The sequence below is a fragment of the Aristolochia californica genome, unplaced genomic scaffold (assembly GCF_029961685.1).
Source record: "Aristolochia californica isolate CCGP_79_NKW_82.1479 unplaced genomic scaffold, dmAriCali1.0.hap1 SCAF_11, whole genome shotgun sequence".
Lineage (NCBI taxonomy): Eukaryota > Viridiplantae > Streptophyta > Magnoliopsida > Piperales > Aristolochiaceae > Aristolochia > Aristolochia californica.
This window is the reverse complement of record NW_027181782.1, coordinates 31,718,720-31,739,343: the sequence shown is the minus strand read 5'-3', so window position 1 is coordinate 31,739,343 and position 20,624 is coordinate 31,718,720. Positions and strand designations below refer to the sequence as shown.

At 37.1% G+C, this 20,624-nt stretch overlaps 2 protein-coding genes across 4 annotated transcripts in view; one reads left to right on the top strand and one right to left on the bottom strand.

The window, feature by feature from the left end:
- The first annotated feature begins 785 nt into the window (after positions 1-785).
- Positions 786-5,773, top strand: LOC137944235 (putative pentatricopeptide repeat-containing protein At5g43820). 3 transcript variants are annotated; one of them, XM_068789853.1, is made up of 4 exons: positions 786-2,566; positions 5,027-5,229; positions 5,328-5,395; positions 5,473-5,773. In XM_068789853.1, exon 1 carries the CDS (start codon positions 843-845, stop codon positions 2,535-2,537), a length of 1,695 nt encoding a protein of 564 aa, XP_068645954.1. In that variant the 5' UTR covers positions 786-842; the 3' UTR covers positions 2,538-2,566; positions 5,027-5,229; positions 5,328-5,395; positions 5,473-5,773. The 3 variants fall into 3 exon arrangements, 2 of the variants coding, with proteins under 2 accessions (XP_068645954.1, XP_068645953.1); XM_068789852.1 differs by having other exon boundaries at positions 5,328-5,773; XR_011110797.1 differs by having other exon boundaries at positions 810-898; positions 5,328-5,773.
- Positions 5,774-5,958: 185 nt separating this feature from the next.
- LOC137944799 (DNA mismatch repair protein MLH3) overlaps positions 5,959-20,624 on the bottom strand; it is a 31,356-nt gene continuing 16,690 nt past the window's right edge. The window contains exons 12-26 of the mRNA XM_068790550.1: positions 19,999-20,077; positions 19,856-19,909; positions 10,881-12,296; positions 10,720-10,792; positions 10,579-10,634; positions 9,900-9,973; positions 9,589-9,789; positions 9,398-9,442; positions 9,253-9,306; positions 9,049-9,155; positions 8,825-8,873; positions 7,206-7,265; positions 6,931-7,003; positions 6,742-6,827; positions 5,959-6,655 (exon numbers count right to left, since the gene is read on the bottom strand). Of these exons, the coding sequence (XP_068646651.1) occupies positions 6,491-6,655; positions 6,742-6,827; positions 6,931-7,003; positions 7,206-7,265; positions 8,825-8,873; positions 9,049-9,155; positions 9,253-9,306; positions 9,398-9,442; positions 9,589-9,789; positions 9,900-9,973; positions 10,579-10,634; positions 10,720-10,792; positions 10,881-12,296; positions 19,856-19,909; positions 19,999-20,077 (2,592 nt within the window). The 3' untranslated portion in view covers positions 5,959-6,490. The remainder of the gene's footprint in view (positions 6,656-6,741; positions 6,828-6,930; positions 7,004-7,205; positions 7,266-8,824; positions 8,874-9,048; positions 9,156-9,252; positions 9,307-9,397; positions 9,443-9,588; positions 9,790-9,899; positions 9,974-10,578; positions 10,635-10,719; positions 10,793-10,880; positions 12,297-19,855; positions 19,910-19,998; positions 20,078-20,624) is intronic.

Here is a 20,624-nt window from a genome sequence, read left to right as displayed (position 1 = left end):
AGGGGTGAAGAGAGACGGAAGAAGTAGAAAAAGAAAGAGAAGATAAATTGGAAAAAAATGGTTAGTTGTTCTGCTCATATTGACATGAGAATTGCAAAGCGAAAATAGAGACAAAGAAAACATGCATAAACCTTACTTATGAAGAAAATAAATAAATATAATTTTTAACTAAATTATAATGTAACAAATAAGTTAAATAAGTACACTATAATTAATCATGTTAATTATAACTAATAAGAGTATATTAGAAGAAATTTTATTAACTATTAATATAGTTAATACAATAAACAATATATATATATATATATATATTAAGGAAAAGTCATCTATGTTGGTTCCCCATAATGGGTACAAAAATTAAAAATAAATGATGATTATAAATAAATAAATAATTATAATTAATAATAAATAAATTATAAATAGTAATGTATTAAATTTAAATTTAAACAATTTATTGGTCCAATAAATAATTTTAAGGATGATAACTAGTAATAAAAGTTATAATTAATTCAAAAATAATTTTAAATAATAATAACTTAATTATAATCAATCAATAAATAAAATAATACTAATTAATTATATCTAAAAGTTAATAAATTATTACTATTATTATTATTATTATTATTATTAAATAAAATTATACTAAAATATTAACTTAATTTTATTTTGAATGTGTTTATAAAAACATCAATAACATTATATTCATAAACATTTGAGCCATAGGAAAAACGGATCGGTACCCGAGATTGGGACCATGGTTTAAAGCAATCGGAACCTTACTGCCTGATCTGTATAATGCGAGATGATATTGCAAGCGAGCGGAGCATCCATCGTATTCTTCCATGGCGTTGCAAACCTTGAAGTTTGCTCAGACACTCTACCTCCACAACACAACCAGGTGCCTTACCTTTCCCCTACATCTCAATTTCATTTGTCGTCTCTACACTGCAGATACACTTGAAAGATCTTTCGATGCCCACGAATGCTCACCAACGACATTCAATTCCACCAATCAAATCGATGAACAATTTGTTTTAGAACAACTCTCCAATCTTCTCCCAGTCCACGCTAAGGCTCCCGCTTATCGGCAGTTTGTAGAGAAGTCGGTGGTAATGCGCGATGAGACTAGACGAATAGATTACTTTTTGCCACCTGCGGATAAGTTGCGTGGCATTTTTCTTCAGAAGCTAAAAGGAAAAGCTGCAGTGGAATCTGCGTTAAGTGCCATTGGCATTGATCTCACAATCGAGATTATGGCTGAGGTTTTAAACAGAGGGAATTTGGGCGGGGCGGCAATGTTCACCTTCTTTAATTGGGCTATCAAACTGCCAGAAATAGATAAGGATCATCGAACTTATCACATAATCCTGAAGGCTTTAGGTAGAAGGAGATTCTTCAATTTCATGGAGGAAATTTTGTGCCAAATGAAGGGGGAAGGAATCAACCCCAACAACGAAACACTGACAATTGTTATGGACAGCTTTGTTAGAGGTCGTCAATTGCGTAAGGCAATCCAATTTTTTGAGAGATTGGAAGAATTCGGTTCCAATCGCACCACCGAGTCTTTCAATGTTCTCTTGAAGTGTCTATGCCAAAGGGCACATGTTAGATCTGCAAATTCCTTATTTAACACAATGAAAGAGATGATACCCATTAATATTGAGACGTATAATATAATTATCAGTGGTTGGTCAAAGCTTGGTAGAGTTAACGAGATTGAGAGGAATTTGAATGCTATGGTAGCTGAGGGATTAAATCCTAATTGCACGAGTCTTAGTTATCTAATTGAAGGGTTAGGAAGAGCAGGTCGTGTTAGTGATTCCATTGACGTCTTTAACAAGATGGAGACAAGAGGCTGTGTTCCAGACATTTATACTTGCAATGCAATGATTTCTAATTTCATTTCAATTGAAGATTTAGATGAATGTCTACAATTTTATAAAGGTATGTGCCAGAAGAACTGTGAACCCAATCTTGCTACTTACACTATACTAATCAATGCCTTCATTAAAGCACGGCGAGTGGCAGATGCTCTAGAAGTGTTTGATGAGATGTTGAGCAAGGGTATAATTCCAACTACTGGGTCCCTTACATCTTTCATTGAACCTTTATGTAGTTTTGGTCCTCCTTATGCTGCTATGATGTTATACAAAAAATCAAAGAAAATGGGCTGCAAAGTATCATTAAAAACTTACAAGCTTTTGTTGATGAGATTATCAAGATTTGGAAAATGTGGAATGGTGTTGAAAATGTGGGAAGAGATGCAAAAGAGTGACTATTCTTCTGATGCAGAGGTTTATGAGTATGTGGTTAATGGATTCTGCAATATTGGGCAGCTGGAAAATGCAGTGTTTGTTATGGAAGAGGCTCTTGGTAAAGGAATTTGCCCTAGCAAGTTCGTTTACAGTAAGCTGAGTAATAAGTTGCTGAATGCAAATAAAGTGGAAATGGCTTACAAGCTCTTCCTAAAGGTTAAAATTGCACGTGTTACGGAAAATGCACGAAGATATTGGCGTGCTAATGGCTGGCATTTTTAGGGTAAAGCCTTCGGTTGGAAATTCGGAAAGTAAGTCTATTTACATCATTCAAAAAACTTTCTACTTGTATAGACTAACATCTTCTAGTATCACTTAGTCTGTTATTTCCATGTGACACTTCTATGTATTATTCTCTAGTTTAACTGAAGATGTATCTTGAGTTTTTATCTGTATGGTCACCTTTCTAGTAGGTAGAATATATCTGTTATTTCTTTCTTTATTCGTTTTTTTTTTTTTGAAAATGCTTTAGTTTTATTATTATTACTTTTATCAGGATTATTATCACTACTATTATTATTGTTGTTGTTGTTGTTATTATTATTATTTTTAAGTTTTAATTTTATTTTGTTGACTTCTGATGAAACACAAAATCTAACTTGTGGGTTGACCTCTCTGATTTTTCAGCAAGAATTTTTCCCTGTAGAATTGCATGGAGAATGACTTGTTCTGTTGATCATCAGTTTCTGTTTTTCTTTCTATTGTTACTATATCACTTGCTTCAAGGGTCTAGAGAGCTTGATTTGTTGTTCCCTCCCTGAAGTTTGTGGACACATCTCTTTCCTTCCAGTCTTGTACCTTGGCTCAATGGCTAGACGAGGGGTTTCTTATGTGAGATCTTAGGTTCAAGTCTCATCAAGATAAGGTGAGTTGTCTGTACATGTGTAATCAACATTCCTGAAAAAAAAAAAAAGAACCTCTGTCCATCCTAGGCGGTTGATCATGCATGAACAGATACAATGGATTATAGACCTATGTTCCATTCTTTTTAACCACTTTTCATAGTCTTTTCATTATTATATGCATAACAAAGTTTATAATGCTCTCTTGCAAAAACTTTTGAAGTTGCATTGGGTTGGTTTGTTTGGAGCTGTCATAATTTTTTGATTGTTGGCTCATCTCAGAAACATGCTTTCAGAGTTGGAAGGAGAGGTGTGCTTCAGCAGTTTCATATGCTTCTCTTGAGGTGCATTTAAGATGGCATTTGATCAACTATTCATTATGATGTTTGGTGGTCCTATTTCTCCAATACCCCTCCCACTTTGTCTCGCCTCCTAGTGATGGTCCACCATTTGGTGTGAGGTGGTTGCCTGTTGAAAGACTGAAAAAGTTGCATTAACGTCTTCTATCACATATTGTCTTCACTTGTCATTCTCCTTCTAGTCATTCCATATTTGTTTCACAACTATTTTCTGCATTTCTTCTCATCATCCTCTATTTCAAAGTCTTATTACAAAGTGCTGGCACACCTTTGGTAAAACATGGAGGAAGAGAAATATTTGACAGACTTGCTAGCTAGGATATAGTTATTTGTCTCTTTGTGGGTTATAGTCCAAGTTTAGATGTGACTTTAGGAATTGACCAACTTTCTTTTCTTTTTTTTTTTTTTTTTTTTTTTTGGTAAAAAATGGTTACTAGGCAAAATCCTTTTTCACAATTGACGAAGCTCAACTCAGTAAGTTTTTACTTTTATCTTAGATAAGTAGAATTGGTTGTTTTATCAGGTTGACATTAAAAATTGCTTAAAGAAAATCTATTAGAAGAGGTTTGCATGGCAGATGGACTTAGATTAGTGACATGGCATGAGCTTAAGGAACAAACACATTTATCTATGGCTTAAAAAACCTTTTTTTTTTTTTTTTTTTTTTTAAATAGATGGCTTGAAAAACTTTGTAGAGCCTTGTTTGTTTTTTGAAAGAAGGCAATTATATTCAAGACAAAAGCCAATGAATAAAAACACAAAGACTAAGCCAGAGAGAGATCCATTACAATGAGGGATTGATGGGAGACCCCTTTCTTAGCAAATGAGTCAGCCAAAAGAATTGGCTGATCTCAACACATAAACCCAAGTACAATCAAACTGGGAGGATACATCAACCATCTTTTGAAAACACTGTTAAAGTTGTCAAGGAGGATATCTGTATTGTGGGAGCACTAACAACTAACGACTTTGGAATGCCCTTCCACCAAAATTCTCTTTCAAGGTGAGGAGGCCATGTCGAAGTCCTTGGAGTTCAGCATTGGTGGAATTGGAAGAGCCAAAGAGGGCCAGAGTAGGTGGCAAGGGTGACACCTTTATGATTTCAGAAGACGCCCCAATCCCAGCTGGACCAGGATTGTCCAATGCTCATCCGTCAAATATGAACTTAATGACGCCTTGCGGGGGCGGCATCTATTATCATGTATTTGGCAAATCATTATGGTAATTCTCGCCAATAGGTAAAAGGTCTATGCCAGATGGTCAGTTTTTGTTATTGACACAAACAATGGGGTTTTTTTATTTTTTTTTCTCTTGGCTTTTGTCTATTTTCCTTGTGGGGATATTGCTTTTCCTTCTAGCTGTTGTTTCTGTTAATAATTTTTTACTATCTGCTTTACAAGATAAAGCTTCCCATCATTATAAGATACAAAAAGCTAGACCAGTGTATCAAAAATGATGTTATGAACTGCTGGAGGAATCCAGTGAGAATAACAATTTTAGTTCCGTTCAGTGATTCATGCAGGCTCATTTCACTCATTATCTAGAGCGTTCTTGTTTTAACACCCTCCAAAATGTGAGTTCTTGCCACTACCAAATATACTTGCACTGATGAAGAGCCATATGTTCGTCCAAATTAACAACAATAGAAATGCTCAGCCGCACATTACTAGCATTCCTTCATTGGCCTCTATCAGTTAGTTATCAATGGCAAAGGTAATTAGTTTGACTTGACTAAATATCTCTTCGTTAACAATTTACCCTTTTCTTGAATAATATCTACTTGCTGACTGTAGTTGTTATTTCCAAAGCAGATTTATTTCCTAGAGTGATGGCTCCTATCGAGATACTGTTGTATATTTTGTCACTGGATGATTTGGAGGTATTGTGCAGCAAGATTCCATTTCTGATTCTACAACGGCTGAGCTTTATGGCCTACTCAATGGATTGCATTTTCAGAGACAATTGCAGTGGTCCCATTCACATTAAAGGAGACTCAAAGGTGGTCATCGGATGGTGTGAACGTGTTTCCCCTCCTCCGTGGCAACATTGGAATATCTTTCGGGAAATTTTAGATATTATTTCATTTAACACTTGTATTTGGTCTCACATTCTGAGATCTGTAAATTCGGCTACAAATGTGATAGCCAAGCAGAGAGCGTCCCTTCAATCTCTGGTTGTGAGGGAATTGTTCCCTCTTCCTTTGTAATTTTGTTGTTTATATATAAATACATCTTTATCAAAAAAAAAAAAAAAAGATTTTATCTCCCTTATAAAATAATCTGTTCTGTGCATTATATGCCAAGTCTGATTGTGCTCACTTTTACTCATAACAGGAGGAACTTGGTGTCTTCTTCCTTTGGATCATTTCTCTATTTGTCATTCTTGTGAGGTACTGACACAAAAGTGAGGCTCTCAATATTTTGATCTGTGGATTATAGGAGATGGTGGTTACTTTTCTTTTTCTCTTCCTTTCACTGGCTTTCATCTTGTCAGGCAAGTCTGATATGAAATTCAATTAAAAAATTACACCATTCCCATGCTTTCTTCTTCTTCTTCTTCTTCTTCTTCTTCTTCTTCTTGGGGTTTGGGAGTGGGTGAGTGATTGGTTGGTAGTTTATTGTGCCAAACATCTTCAAGTTGTCATATCCAAAGAATTAGCATTTTGATGACTTGGAATGGGGATCATTCAGGTGCTTCCTGGTAAAAGCTTTAACAAAATTTACCAGGTTAGCAAGCAAAGAGTTACCAAAACTAAGGGCAAATTGTACAGGTCAGTGGTCTCCCGATATGTGCAACAATGATTTAATGTGATGGGTAACAACCAAATCTATTTTTTTTTTATTATTAAGGGTCAACTTTTACAAAGAATCAGCAATTTACAGCTACAGTAGTTCGTGAAGAAAAATATGAAAACTTCCCAGTTGTCAGCGCCTGAAGTGTTGTCAACTCATGATTCACTATTCACCAGACAGCCTCAGGATTCTAAACGTAGCTTTGCACGCTGGAATGTGGGTTTATGTAGCTGCAGCCCATGCCATTGGTTGTTCTCATTGCCACACTGTGTTCTTAGTTTAGCAATCTGTTTGTGCAATACTTCCAAGTTAACAATAGGCACAGTGGTGGGTCGCCCATGTGCACACTGCAACAAAAACTCCATTTTACTTGGCTATAAAATTTCTGTGCCAAATGTGAAATCGTTCTGTAATTGCACGACTGAAATCTCACCTGGAAGCACAGGGAGGTCTTTTTAAGTTCTTCAACCATTAGAGCACACTCTGAATGTAACAAGGAGTCACCAAACATGATGGCACCTGCATGGAAAATATTAGCATATGGACAAAGCAATTTGGTCCCATGCACCCTCCTTGTTAGGATCAGAACTATCAGCGAAGTATTATAGACAAACATAATTACCTCGACATGATTTAAAATTGAGAATTCGAATGACTGCAGGGGGTGTAGTTGATGAACCATCTGTCTCCAAAAGCTGGATAACACCACAAATATCATTGATGTCAAAAGCTTTATCTCTGGGTGAGATTATTCAGGTTATTTGTCAAATGATTCCTTATTAAGCTGGTGTTTATTACATAAAAGAAGTAAATAATTAGGAAGAAAATCACCGAAGCTACTGGCAGTAGAGAGACTCTAAATGCATAACAAGGATTGCGCTATAGAATGTAGCTTACCTGCTCAAGAAAATCTATGAGATCTTGCTCAGATAGATTGATCCCTAGTATGCAAGGAACCTAAAAGACCAGTAAAAACAAAAAAAACATAATAAGGCTTCACTCTATGCTTTCAACATGACCTAATATTAGAGAACTTATATCCAACTTGGTCTCTCGCAACATCCTTTGAAAGCGGCAATTTTAATAAAAGCAAAAGGTGAAAACAAACTACTCCCAAAAGGGTGAAAAAAGATGTAAAAAGAAAACCAAAGGAAAAGGCAAAGCATCACAAAAAAGTTACAAAACAAGTACATTGGGGCCACAAGTAACAACAAGCTGTTGATAAGACACATTCCTCAGCAGAAGAGTCCACTAAAGAGTTAGCTAAACAAGGTACACGAGCCCAACTGTTGGATAAAGGGGCAGCAAGATCAGCATTATGCATGAAGTGCCTTTTAAAAAAACCAACTAGCTGAATAGCCCTTAAGGAGTACTTCTGCAAAAATGATTCTTTTGAATGGTGAAGGCTTCTATCTGAAACAAAATGAAGAGAAGCAAGAGAGAGGAGAAGAGGGAACAGAACAGTTTCTTTTGAATGCTGATTACACATGCTCACTACAACCCTTTACCTTGGTGAGATATAAACCTAAGACCTCATCTACTAAGCCAAAGGCCCAATTTATGCCCTAAGAAGGAACCAGCAAGGGAAACACCACAAATTAACAAATTGGCTGTAATAGAAAAATAACCTATTAATGAAGTACTGGAAAACTATGAAAAATCTACATTTAATCATTGCTAGTCAGTAGAAAACAAAACACCATGCTGTAAGGTTTGAAAAGTAGCTTGCTGATATAGAGGCCGTAACTCGCCTTTCTCTTGTATTTGGGAATTCTTTCCCTATTTAGATTTGCAGCCTCCAATGTGGGTTCCTCTATCCGTGACAACTAGAGCACAATGGCAAAAATAAGGTGTGCATCCAGGCCCCAGTTATGTAAGAATGGATTCCCCAGAACACGGTTTCCTAAAGTTAAATTTTGACGGTTCCTCTCTTGACAATCCCGGGATTGCTAGCTTTGGGGGAGTTATCTCAGACCCCTCTAGAAACCAGCGCTCCTCGCATGCTGGCTCGTTAGGCATTGTTGACTCAACGTCGGCTGAGCTCCAAGGCTTCCTCAATGGGCTTCGCGTTTTCAAAGACGATTGTAGTGCCCTCTTCACATTGAAGGAAACTCAAAGGTGGTAATTGGTTGGTGCGAGTATGCATCTTCTCCCCCATGGCGCGCCATTGGGACTCTTTTAGGGAGATTCTTGAAATTACTTCTCAATTTTCTTATTTTGGTCTTATATTCCAAGATCTGCAAATTCAGCAACAAATGTACTTGCCAAGACGGGAGCAACCCTTCAATCTCTAGTTATTAGGGATTTGCTCCTATCTCCTTTGTTTTTTTCTCTGTTAATATATACATCTTTTTCAAAAAAAAAAAAGATTTCTTTTATATTGTATTCTTTTACAAATGATAAAAGTCGTACACTATTTCAAAAGCAAAAAAGAAGCAAAAGGTACTTTAATCCATTAAATAGAGAATACAATATGACCAAGATACAAAGAAAAGATAAAGTTAATGTGTTCTTACAGCGACAAGAGTGACAGCGAAGGGCTTCCTACAAAGAACATTCAAGTTCCTGTAAAAGAGCTCAACATTAGTGTACTTTTAAATATGTAGAATTCTCTCTCTCTCTCTCTCTCTCTCTCTCTCTCTCTCTCTCACACACACACACATGCACCAAAAATTAAGGGAAATACTAATTATTATTTTTTAAATGAGAAATACTAATTATAAACACATTTAAAAACTACTTTGCAAAGGACCCAGAGCCCTGGGCATGAGTCTTGCAGATCCAACCCCAAGTTTCTATCTGCTCAGCATAACTCTGCAGTAACTGGAAGGTCAAGTCAGGGAGAACCTGACATTTAAAATCCAAGAGACATCAGAGGCCAGGGGTACAATAATAAAATTGATAAACATAAAAATTTTGATAAAATCCTAGAGAACAAACCGACCAGTTCCTTCTCAGTATCCAGATAAGAAACTTTTCTCTCTTCACCAGATAGGACCTAAATTTTCAGAGCTCTTCATAAGCCAAACATAAAACAAAGGATACACTGAAAAGAAAAAATAAAAAAAGAGGTTAACACGGAGGGACACCTTTTCTCGCAGTTCCTCTAGACGAATCCTCTCATCCGCAGCATGCTATAAACCAGCTATTCATTTAGTGTGAAAGATTATACAAAAAATGCACGTGAAATAAAATCATCTTTAAAAATAAATTTAATCAACATTCCTGATAGTTTGTCGATAACAGCACACATAAACAAACAAGACAAGGAAACAGATACCTGATCAATAATGCCGAGGGTTCCCTCTGAGATAACAGGGATGAACTTTTTATCCAACTGTTGGAGAACCTTAGGACTTTCAAGAAAATCTTTATTGATAGATTCAGGAACTAACGAACCACCAGAAAGGTGTAACAGCCCTGTAGATATATCAAGGACATCGACCTCATGAACTGTTGATGTATGTAATTTATGCTCAACCTACAAATTCAGAAACACGTTGACGGAATGTCCAAAACCAATTAGATTTCTCAAAATCAAATGTTTATGCTTATTGCTGTTTACAAATTCGACCAAGGAAGTGTACTAACAGAAGCCTGTGGCTCCCCATTTCGCCACTTGCTTACAGAAGCCCCGCTATATTCAAGTTCAGAAGTTATACAATCTGCACAGAGAGTGTTGTCCAACATAAGTACAGTGATGTTTGATTGATAGTCAGAAATGACATAAATCTTGTGGTGGGCAAAATATGCATAAACCACAGACCCAAAGATGGCTGATTGCACAACTTTCATAGTGCAACAACTATATGGAGGTCAATAAGCAGAAATATCTCTAAGCAGTCCCGGCAGCCCTCCATCTATCCTCATTCAAAAGCAGCAGTACAAGGAAGCCATTGTTTTTGTCTTTTTTATTTTTTTGAAATAGCAAATAACTTCATTGAGGGGAAAAAGGGAGAGAAAAGCCTCAAGGTCGAAGGAAGAGAGAATCCCCAAATACAAGGAACCGGTCTTTGAACCCCAGCCTTACCCAAATCATCAGCAAGATGATAGGCTGATCTTACAAAATGATCCCAAATAAAGATTGCTTCATCAAGAAAAAATATTGTCTATTAACCTGGTTACAGCAATCTGAATTGGAACATGTAGGGTGTGCACCTGCCAATCAATGGTCAGACCCACTGACAGCACCAGACAGATTATTTATACAAGGAAAGACCATCTTATAAGCATCTTATAAGTTATATAGTGTGGAATACCATCAGTTTACCTGGAATTGTCTTAGCAAGTTGTGCACGATGAGATCTCTCCATCTTTCCTCCGCCTCTGCTCATTTCATCAATGCCATGTTGAAGTAGATCTTACAATAAACAATCCAGAAAGAAAACGAGCAGTTAATCGAGTGACATACCTGGCGCATGTATGTGAATCATCAGTTTCAAGTGGTCCACAAGTTGATGAAGCCCTGAGTTCATGATTAGTAACTGCATGGCATTAAAACACATCATTTTCTTTACTCTACATCCTTGTTATTTCAACTAAAGATAGAAGTGTAGGATAATGGAGAAAAACCTGAACAAATAGAGTAAAATTTCCTCCTTCCTTTATACTGTGGTGGGGCTGAAAAACTTCTTAACCGTATATTGGGTGAGGACAAGTGATAACCAATTTGCATTTCCTTTTCATCATTCATATTATCATGGACCATCTTAACAAAAGTAGATGAGCTACTCTGAAAATGATTTATTGCACGATCATCTATATCCAACCAATTGATCCCATCAGTAACCTTTTCAGACAAGCTTATTTCTCCAGAAATGGGCTCATTTGAATAAGCTCCACGGCCAGAAAAATCATGCATCCCATCAGCAACCTTTCTGCACAAGCTTATTTCTCCAGAAATGGGCTTACTTGGATGGGCTCCAGGGCGAAAAAAATCATGCATAATACTCTCAGGACTAAAGAATTTCTTGACAAATATTCTAGTGTTTGCACAGCCCATGGTTTTCCCTTGATCAAAATCACAGTTAAATAATTCATCTCCTTCTTCCGCATCAATAAAATGTCTAAAACTTTTCTGTGAACACATGCTTCCTCCAGTTTCATACCTTTGGGGAAGATCTTCACCGTTAAAGAGATCAGAACATGCAAATGGTGGTGATCTTGAGTGCAAACCAGGTCTTGTAGATTTCACACTACATTCTTTTTCTGCTATTTCAATTAGTAAATGATTATGAGCAACACTACCAGCAGCTTGATGCTTTGAAAAATCATTACATACCACATCTATATTTGCAGATCTGCTGCATTTTCTCATTACTGGAGAGAAGATCTGAGAAGTTGCCGATGGCTTCCTAGCAAAATAACCTAATGATTTTCTGCTACAATCCTCATTTAAAAGATCAATTCCATAATCATCTGTATCCCAGTTTGTACCATCTTCAAGGTTACCAAACTGAATTTCTAGACCTTGATTAAAAGGTGTGGATCCAACCAGTAGGTCTTCTCCTGAAATATGGTTACTACTAAAGAGTGATTTTCTGACCCTCGGAATCTCTTTGTACTTGAACTCATCTGTGGCTAATGATTGTCTGAGCAAGCATGAATTTGTTTCATTGAACTGATCCTGTCTTGAACCTAAAACATTTTCCTTAGCTTTGGCAACTTGTGGTTCCATTAACTCTGACATGAAATGATCCTCAAAAGGGTAAAAGTCTATCTTTGGATTACTGAAGTTAGTTTTGCTCACTGGACCTTCCATCTGACCACGTTTGACATGAAATGCATCCAATCCAGGAGTCAATTCAAGAAAACTGGGATTAGTTAATGCTCTTGAATGGTTTTTCTGGAAGGATGAAAAGCTATCTCTAACTGGCTTCTGCAGGGAGTCAGTGCATAACCTCTCTGAGTTGCAGGTCTGACTGTGTATGGACTTGCTTCTGTCTTTTTGGATTTCAGAGCTTGCAAATAAATCTGAATTGAATGGATCTGGCACCAAAAAATTTATATGAGTAGAAGGGGAAAACGTCCCACATTAACAAGTACTAAGAAAAGTTAATGGATTTATAAGGTTGAGCAATAAGTCTCCTATGTGGAGAAGGCCCTCCCCTCCTCTGTGGTGGAAGTTTCCTCCCCTCCCTAAGAGCACGCACATGCTCTTTGTCCTTCCCCTAAGTTTACTTGGGGAAGGGCATGTTGCCTCTCTGCCCATGACAGTGGAGGTGTGAGACCACCCTTCGGTCCACTACTGCCGGGAGGAACCTTCCTCCGTCCTTTTCTCTCACTCAGGTGAGAGAGAGGCAGAAAAGAAAAGAGGGAGGGCACCTATCCTCCTATTCAAGGAAAAGAGCACACCTGGGAGATGTGGTCCCCTTTTATTTTTAAATAATTATTTTTACAAATTTTGTTATATGACTGTTTTACCCCCAGTTTTGACAAATTTGTTGACCAAATTCAGATTTTGGGCACATCCAGAAATACATCATTTAAATGGCTCCATACCTAGAATTACCATATCTAAGTAGGTTGTATTTGGAAATTACCCTTACGTTTCTTAGGACAAAGCAATCTTTAGTGAAATAGCATCCCACATGGTAGCCATGTCATCCCACATATATTGCAATTGAGTAAAGCCATATACCGTCCAAGCAGGAGTACTAAGTAAAATCATCTAGGAGAAAGATTTCTCTGCATCTAGAATCCTTATGTATAAAAAATAAAAAATAAACAAAACAGCGATTGTTAGAGACAAAACATGTATCTTTTGACAGCTGAAATGTAATGACTAGTCTCTTCACCATGTTGTTGGCATGCAGCAAGACATGTATAGGAAAACTAATGAAACGGCAAAGCTCAAAAGACATTGTTTAAAATTGGTAAATAATGAGGTCTCCTCAGCGAGAGCACTGAACTAATAGTTGAGTAAAAATGCCAAAAATAGCATCAAGTTTCTTGACAGAGAAAACCATGTTAGTAGCATTACCAATTGGTGCACAAATGCATTTTCAACTATTAGAAAATCTACTCAGGGGTATTTTGGTTATTTTGCCTCAGCATATGTATTCTATTTCTATGTTATTTTGTTCTAGATGTTTAATTATATCTATAGTTCATGTTAAGGAATAGTCTCACATGGATTAATGAGTACAAAGATATTGAGTTTATTAGTTAAGAAAGAGGTTTCTTAAGTTGGCTAATCATTTTGGGATAGGCCTTGGACCCAATTTAACATGGTATCAGAGCAGGTACTCATATGTGGGCCTACACCTAAACTATCCACTTGTAGAGTCACAAAAGAGGGCCTACACCTAAATTATCCACTTGTAAAGCCACAAAAAAATGGCCTACACCTAAACTATCCACTTGTAGAGCCACAAAAGGGGGCCTACACCTAAAACTATCCACTTGTAGAGCCACAAAAGAGGGCCTACACGTGAGGGAGAGTGTTAAGGAATAGTCCCACATGGATTAATGAGTACAAAGATCTTGAGTTTATTAGTTAGGAAAGAGGTTTCCTAAGTTAGTTAGGAATTTTGGGATAGGCCTTGGACCCAATTTAACAGTTCAAATTACATGTAATTTAAATAAGTAGTATGGTTATATAAGGAGTTAGGTGATTAAGTGTATAGATTGGTAAGTTAGTCATTGTACTAATTGTTAAAAGACACCTATGTATGTAGGGGTGGCATGGCTAGTGAATAAGGAAAATTTTCATAAATATGACATAGAATTGTAATTTTTCAAGCTGGTGTGTGTCCTCTTATATTTTTTTCTTTTGAAGCATGTAGCCCTAAGGGCATTGTAGTCATTGTAAACACCGTCTCACAACTATAAATACAACCTCAAGGTATGTGGGAGAGCATTCAAGCCTCTTCCTCTTGTCTCAAATTCGTCCTTACACCTCTCTTTCTTTTCCTCTTCTTTCTCTCCCTTGGTTTCTTCTCTCCTCTCTTCCAAGAGCTAGAGTTTCTCTCCTCTCCTTCCCTTGAAATATTTTATGTTTATGTATTGGCCCTAGAAATCAAGACTAGTTAAGTCATTAAATAGAGAAGATCCAACGAGATTCAATTTCAGAGCCTCTTCTCTCCTTCTTCTCTCCCTTCTCATTCTCTCTTTCTCTCCCCTCCTTGATCTTCACTCTTTATAGTATCAGAACGGTAGCTTCCGTCTAGGAGCTCCTATTCATCATCAGCATTCTCTATTGAAGGGTGAGACTTCCTAGAAGAGAGGTTTTCAAGTCTTGTACCTGAATGGTTTCTAAAACTCCATTTTTTCCATTCTATCTCTGCTTCAAGTCTAGGGTTAATGGTCTACTGTCTATTGAGCAGTTCCAAAGTATTTGATTGCCCTAAGGGTTTATTAGGCCGAAATTGCCTCTTTCTTAGGATGTGCACCGACTTCCTCATACCCAACGCCTGCATCATCTTTTTCGAGGCTGACATCAGCCATAATTGGGCACTGTTTGGGATCAATTTCTTCTAAATTGCAGTGATTGTTGTTGTTTGAGATATTTTTTAAGTTCGCACATGATAATTGTTGCCCTAACCCTAATTTTGAAGTGTGGCCCACTTACTTGATCCATGCATGGTTTAGGAAGTGAAATTAAGGTTAGATTAGACATTATTCTGCTGGTATGGCTGATTTAGGTGAAATTTACACTCCAACCAGAGAGGTTATTAGTTCTGACGGGAGAAACACAATTGTGATTCTTCGGAAAGCTGTCCGGACTGAACTATCTCAATTGGGCCAAGCCTATCAGAATGTACTTAAAGACCAAGAGGAAGACTAAATATATTCGAGATGATCCTCCAATCCCTACAAATGATGATTGGGAAGAGGAGGATAGTCAAGTTATGACTTGGATTATCAATAGCATCGATTCCAAGTTGAGAAATCAAGTAATGAATTGTGAGACTGCAAAGGCCATGTGGGTGTCCTTAAAGTCATTGTATGCACGAGTAATTTCTCTCGTGTGTATGAGTTGTATACAGATTTTTGTGGTCTCAAGAGGGGTAACAAATCTGTTAACGAATAATATAGTGATTTTTTGCGAATTTAACAGGATTATGCAAACTGAGACAACAATTATATCCAAAGTGGATAAAGGAGTTAAGTGGTGGAAGTTACTACACTTGATACTTCGGGTGCCACAGAATCATCCAGAGGCCGTACCAATGGTGGCAGAGGTAGAGATGGATCTAGTCGAGGTTGAGGCCGAGGTGATGGTATGTCCAAGAGGAAATGCAGCCATTGTGGAAGAACAAACCACTTCTCAGGTAGGTACTGGATTAAATTTGATAAACCAATGTGGACCAATTCGACTATTCATGACAGCAGTGAAACCCCGACTGAGGTGGTGAATATAGTTAAACCAGGGGCTCTAGATGAGATGTGTCATTACTCAGCAATAACACTGATTGTAGAGCATATGGCTCAGCTTTGAGTTGCCTCCCTTCAGCCTCTGTGGCACAGGCTTTTGCTCCTACCACCACTCTGGCAAGCTCAAGTATGTCTGCTCTTCATATGCATCCATCATCTGCCTGGGTTCTTGACTCAAAGGCTACCACTCATATGTTAGGTATGTCGTTTTCGTTTTCTAATCTAAAAGAGTCTTTAACAGTTAAACTTGTTAATCTAGTTGATGGATCTAATTTGTCAGTTCAGGGAGTTGGTATTGTTACTCCTGCATCCATCTTATCTCCTTAGTCTGCTTTACTTGTTCCTAAATTTCTATTGAATTTATTGTCCACTAGTCAACTAAGCCAATGAATTTTTCTTTTGACCTTCTATCCTACTCATTGTGTAATTTAGGATCTCATGACGAAGAATATAATTAGTTCCACTGGTAAGAGAGGCGGATTGTATTATTTGGAGAGCCACTTGTCAGATAATACATTACATGCATTACACTCTACAGACTCACCTCTGTAGTGGCATTTGAGATTAGATCATCTGTAGCCAGCAAAATTGATTTAACTCTTTCTTGAATTTTCTTCCAATCTTTCTTTCCAGTGTGAACCGTGTCAACTGGGCAAGCATCACCGAAATCCATTTCCAATCTCACATCACAAGATTAGTCAGTTGTTCGAGGTTGTTCACTCCGATGTTTGGGGACTTTGTCTTGTAACTAGCTTGTTTGGTTATTGGTATTTTATTTTTTTCATTGATGATTTAAGTAGGCATATTTGGATTTATCTCCTTCAGGAGAAGTCTGAAGTATTTAATGTATTTCAACTTTTTTATAATAAAATAAATAATGAATTTGCCAATTTTATTCGCATTTTGTGTATTGATAATAGTCTTGAGCATAAGAATCGAAAGTTTGATATTTTTGTCAAACTCAAAGAATTACTTATTAGACATCTTGTGTGTTTACTCCTCAACAAATGGAGTAGTTGAAGGTAAAAATCGTCATTTGTTAACAGCAGCATGTACATTGATGTTTCATAAAAATGTACCCAAGTCGTGATATTGTTCCTATAGCTTCATTCCCTTTTTTTAAATAGTTACAGCTTGCTTCCTTATCAGCAAGCTTCTTTTGTCTTTGAGGGAAAAATTCCTATCCAGGTTTTGCTTCCTTTTGCTTCGTTATTTCATATGTCACCTCGTGTGTTTGGTTGTGAGTGTTTTGTTCATGTTTTTGGTCAATCTAGAGAAGAGGTTATCCCCTTGTGCAATCAAGTGTGTCTTCTTGGGGTATCCTCACACGCAAAAAATATACAAATGTTTTTACCCCTATACAAGAAACACATTTGTATCTGCAGGATGCTACATTTTTTAAGGATACTCCCTTCTTTGTGTCATCGTCTTTAGATGTTAAACCATCTTCTTCTCCTAGTACCAGATCAGTTATTGCTCTCCAAGAAGATGATTGTTTAGGATCTTCACCGAGTGCTACTGTTGAGAAACCATTGCAAGTATATCATCGTCAGCAAGTGCCCTCTTCTCAACCTACAGCTTCCTCTCTCATGACATGCCATGACTTTGATTCCTCTTAAGGATCCTGAGGTAAGTGGCTTACATCTTCCCATTGCTCTTCGAAAGAGTGTAAGGAAAGGTACTCGTTATCTGTTGTCCCATTTTGTTTCTATCAATCTTGTCTGACAATTATAAAAAGCTTGCATTGTCTCTCTCTGCTTGCACTATTCCTTCTCCCGTGGAGGATGCTCTTTCTTCTCCAAAGTGGAAGCAGGCTATGGATGTTGAACTAGAGGCTCTGTTAGATAAGAGAACATGGCAATTATGTGACTTACCCGTGGGAGGAGTTGTTGTTGGGTGTTGATGGCTATGTATGGTGAAGTATAATATTGATGGTTCAATTGAGACGTTTAAAGCTCGTTTGGTAGCCAAGGGATATACGCAAACATATTGAATTGATGTTTTTGAGACATTCTCTCTAGTTGCCTAGTTATTGTCCGTCAAAATTCTAGTATCTCTAGCAATGAATAAGGGACGATCCTTATGTCAATTGAATATCAAGAATATCCCAAATATGTTGCTAAGGGGAAAATTCATAAAGTGTGTAGACTTAAAAAAAACTATTTATGACTTAAAACAAAATCCACGGCCATGGTTTGAGAAATTCAGCCAAGAGGTGATGTCAATGGGGTTCTTTAGAAGTCATTGTGACCATTCACTACTTGCCTTGAAGTGGTCATCTAGTATTGTAGTCTGGTTGGTGTATGTGGATGATATTATATTGTCTGGTAGTGATATGACTGGTGTTGAAGAAAAATCCCATTTAGCAAAACATTTTCAAACTAAGGACCTTGGTGTACCAAATATGTTATGGGAATTGAAGTGGCAAGAAATAAGGAAGGCCTTGTACAAACACAGAGGAAGTATGTAATAGATATGCTACAAGAATACGGACTGTTGGGAGTCAAACCAATTGATACCCCAACAGAAGTTGGACATGATCTCGATGATGATCAGAGTGCAAAGCTCAATGATAAAATAGTGTACCGGAGATTAGTTGGCAAGCTCATGTATGCTATAGTTAGTCCAGATATATCATTGGCAGTGAGTGTAGTAAGTCAATTTATGGAACACCCACGCAACGTCCATTTAAAACAGCACATAGAATCTTAAAATATTTGAAAGAAACATCAGAGAAAGGTCTCTTTTTCTAGGCCCAATGATCACCTGAAAATTAAATCTTTCTCTGATGTTGACTATGTTGGCTCCAAACTGGACAAGAAGTCGACTACTGAATATTGTGTATTTTTTTGTGGAAACGTGATAAGCTAGAAGAGTACAAAACATGTTAAGTTGGGTCCAAGGCTCATCCTAAAATGACTAACCACCTTAGGAAGCCTCTTTCTCAACTAATAAACTCAAGATATTTGTACTCACTAATCCATGTGGGACTATTCCTTAACACTCCCCCTCACGTGTAGACCCTCTTTTTGTGGTTCTACAAGTGGATAATTTAGGAGTAGGCAGTTTAGGTGTAGACCCTCTTTTGTGGCTCTACAAGTGGATAGTTTTAGGTGTAAGCCCTCTTTTGTGGCTCTACAAGTAAATAGTATAGGTGCAGGCCCACATATGAGTACCTGCTCTGATACCATGTTAAGTTGGGTCCAAGGCCCATCCTAAAATGACTAGCCACCTTAGGAAGCCTTTTTTTTCAACTAATAAACTCAAGATATTTGTACTCACTAATCCATGTGGGACTATTCCTTAACAAAACAAAATATTATGGCTCGGTCAAGTACTGAAAAATAATATAGAGCAAAGGCTCACACTGTCATTGAATTGATGTGTGAGTGAGGTTTGTAAAACAGGAGTTAGGTTTTTGTCAAAATGAACCCATGACTATGTATTTTGGCAATCAAGCAGTGATTTTTATTGCCAAATGTTCAGTATTTCATGAAGGTGGATTGTCATTTTATTCAGAATGCCATTATGAGAAAGGAGGTAATTCAAGAGATCAACCTGATAATGTATTCACAAAAGCCTTGGGAAAACGTGAATTTATGATTTTCTGTAACAAGTTGGATCTTATGGACATATATCCTCCAACTTAAGGTGGAGTATTAGAAAATATATTCAGGGGTATTTTAGTCACTTTACCACACCATATATTTTCTATTTCTACGCTATCTTGTTCTACATGTTTTATTATGTCTATAGTTCAAATTCCATGTAATTTGGATACGTAGTATGGGAGATATACGGAGTTAAGTGATTAAATGTATAGAAGGGCAATTTAGTCATTGTATTATAGTTCAAGTTTCATGTAATTTGGATATGTAGTATGGGATATATAAGGAGTTAACTAGTTATTGTACTAATTAAGTGGTTAAATAGAGAAGGGGGGATTGAACTCGACGCGCAATGACACTCAATTTCAGACCCTTTTCTCTCTTTCTCTCCCTTCTCATTCTCTCTGTCTCCTCCTCAATCTCCACTCTTCACATCAACTGTGTTAGTTTGGTACAAAATAGTTATGAAAAGACAAATGTCATAAAACAACCTTGTATAGTTGAAAATATAGGAATGTGAAATTCCCCCCAAGAACTGATAATGAAAATAAATGTCGTTACCTTTCATCCAGAGCTCATCCTTGGGTACATTATGCTCGTAAACATCAGGTTCTCCTGCAGAAAGTACTGCAAAATGTTAGAAATCCCTCCTCTCGAGCTGTTGCTTAAAGAAGTAACTACTATGATAATTTTTTAAAGCTTACTCTGCAAGAAATTTTTTGATGTGCTTCTCCACAAGCGCCTAACAGCTTGCTCAATGAATGAGAGTATAGGAAGCCAATCCTGGCAAAGAACAACAATAATAACTACTAGTACAAGAAAAATATCTTTTTTTTTTATAAAGATGTATTTATATAAACAATAATAACTACTAGTACAAGAAAAATATCAAAAACAATAATATCAGTAGTACTATTATCTAGGAGCATGCAGTTGATAAATTGACTTGGTAGCCCAGCGTTAATGGCCGATTCACTATTGCTTCTGCCTACTCACATATCATAAAGCAAGACTACAGTATGCATGAGCACAAGGCAAACTTGGCTTGGAAGCTCTCAGCACCAAGTAAAATCAAGTTCTTCGTGTGGTCGGCCATCAAAGAACATATCCTCACATCTGACAACCTTCATAAAAGAGGCTTCACCGCCCCTGATCGTTTTTGTCCCCTTTGTGGTGTGCGCGATGAGACAGTCCAGCATGTTATCTCACATTGTAGATTTTCTTGGCAAGTCTGGATGAAGATTTTTCAAAATATTGGGCTACAAATGGGGCTTCATCTGGACCTCTTCGGCACTTATGAGATGGTTAGGGGGATCTGCCTTCATTGATC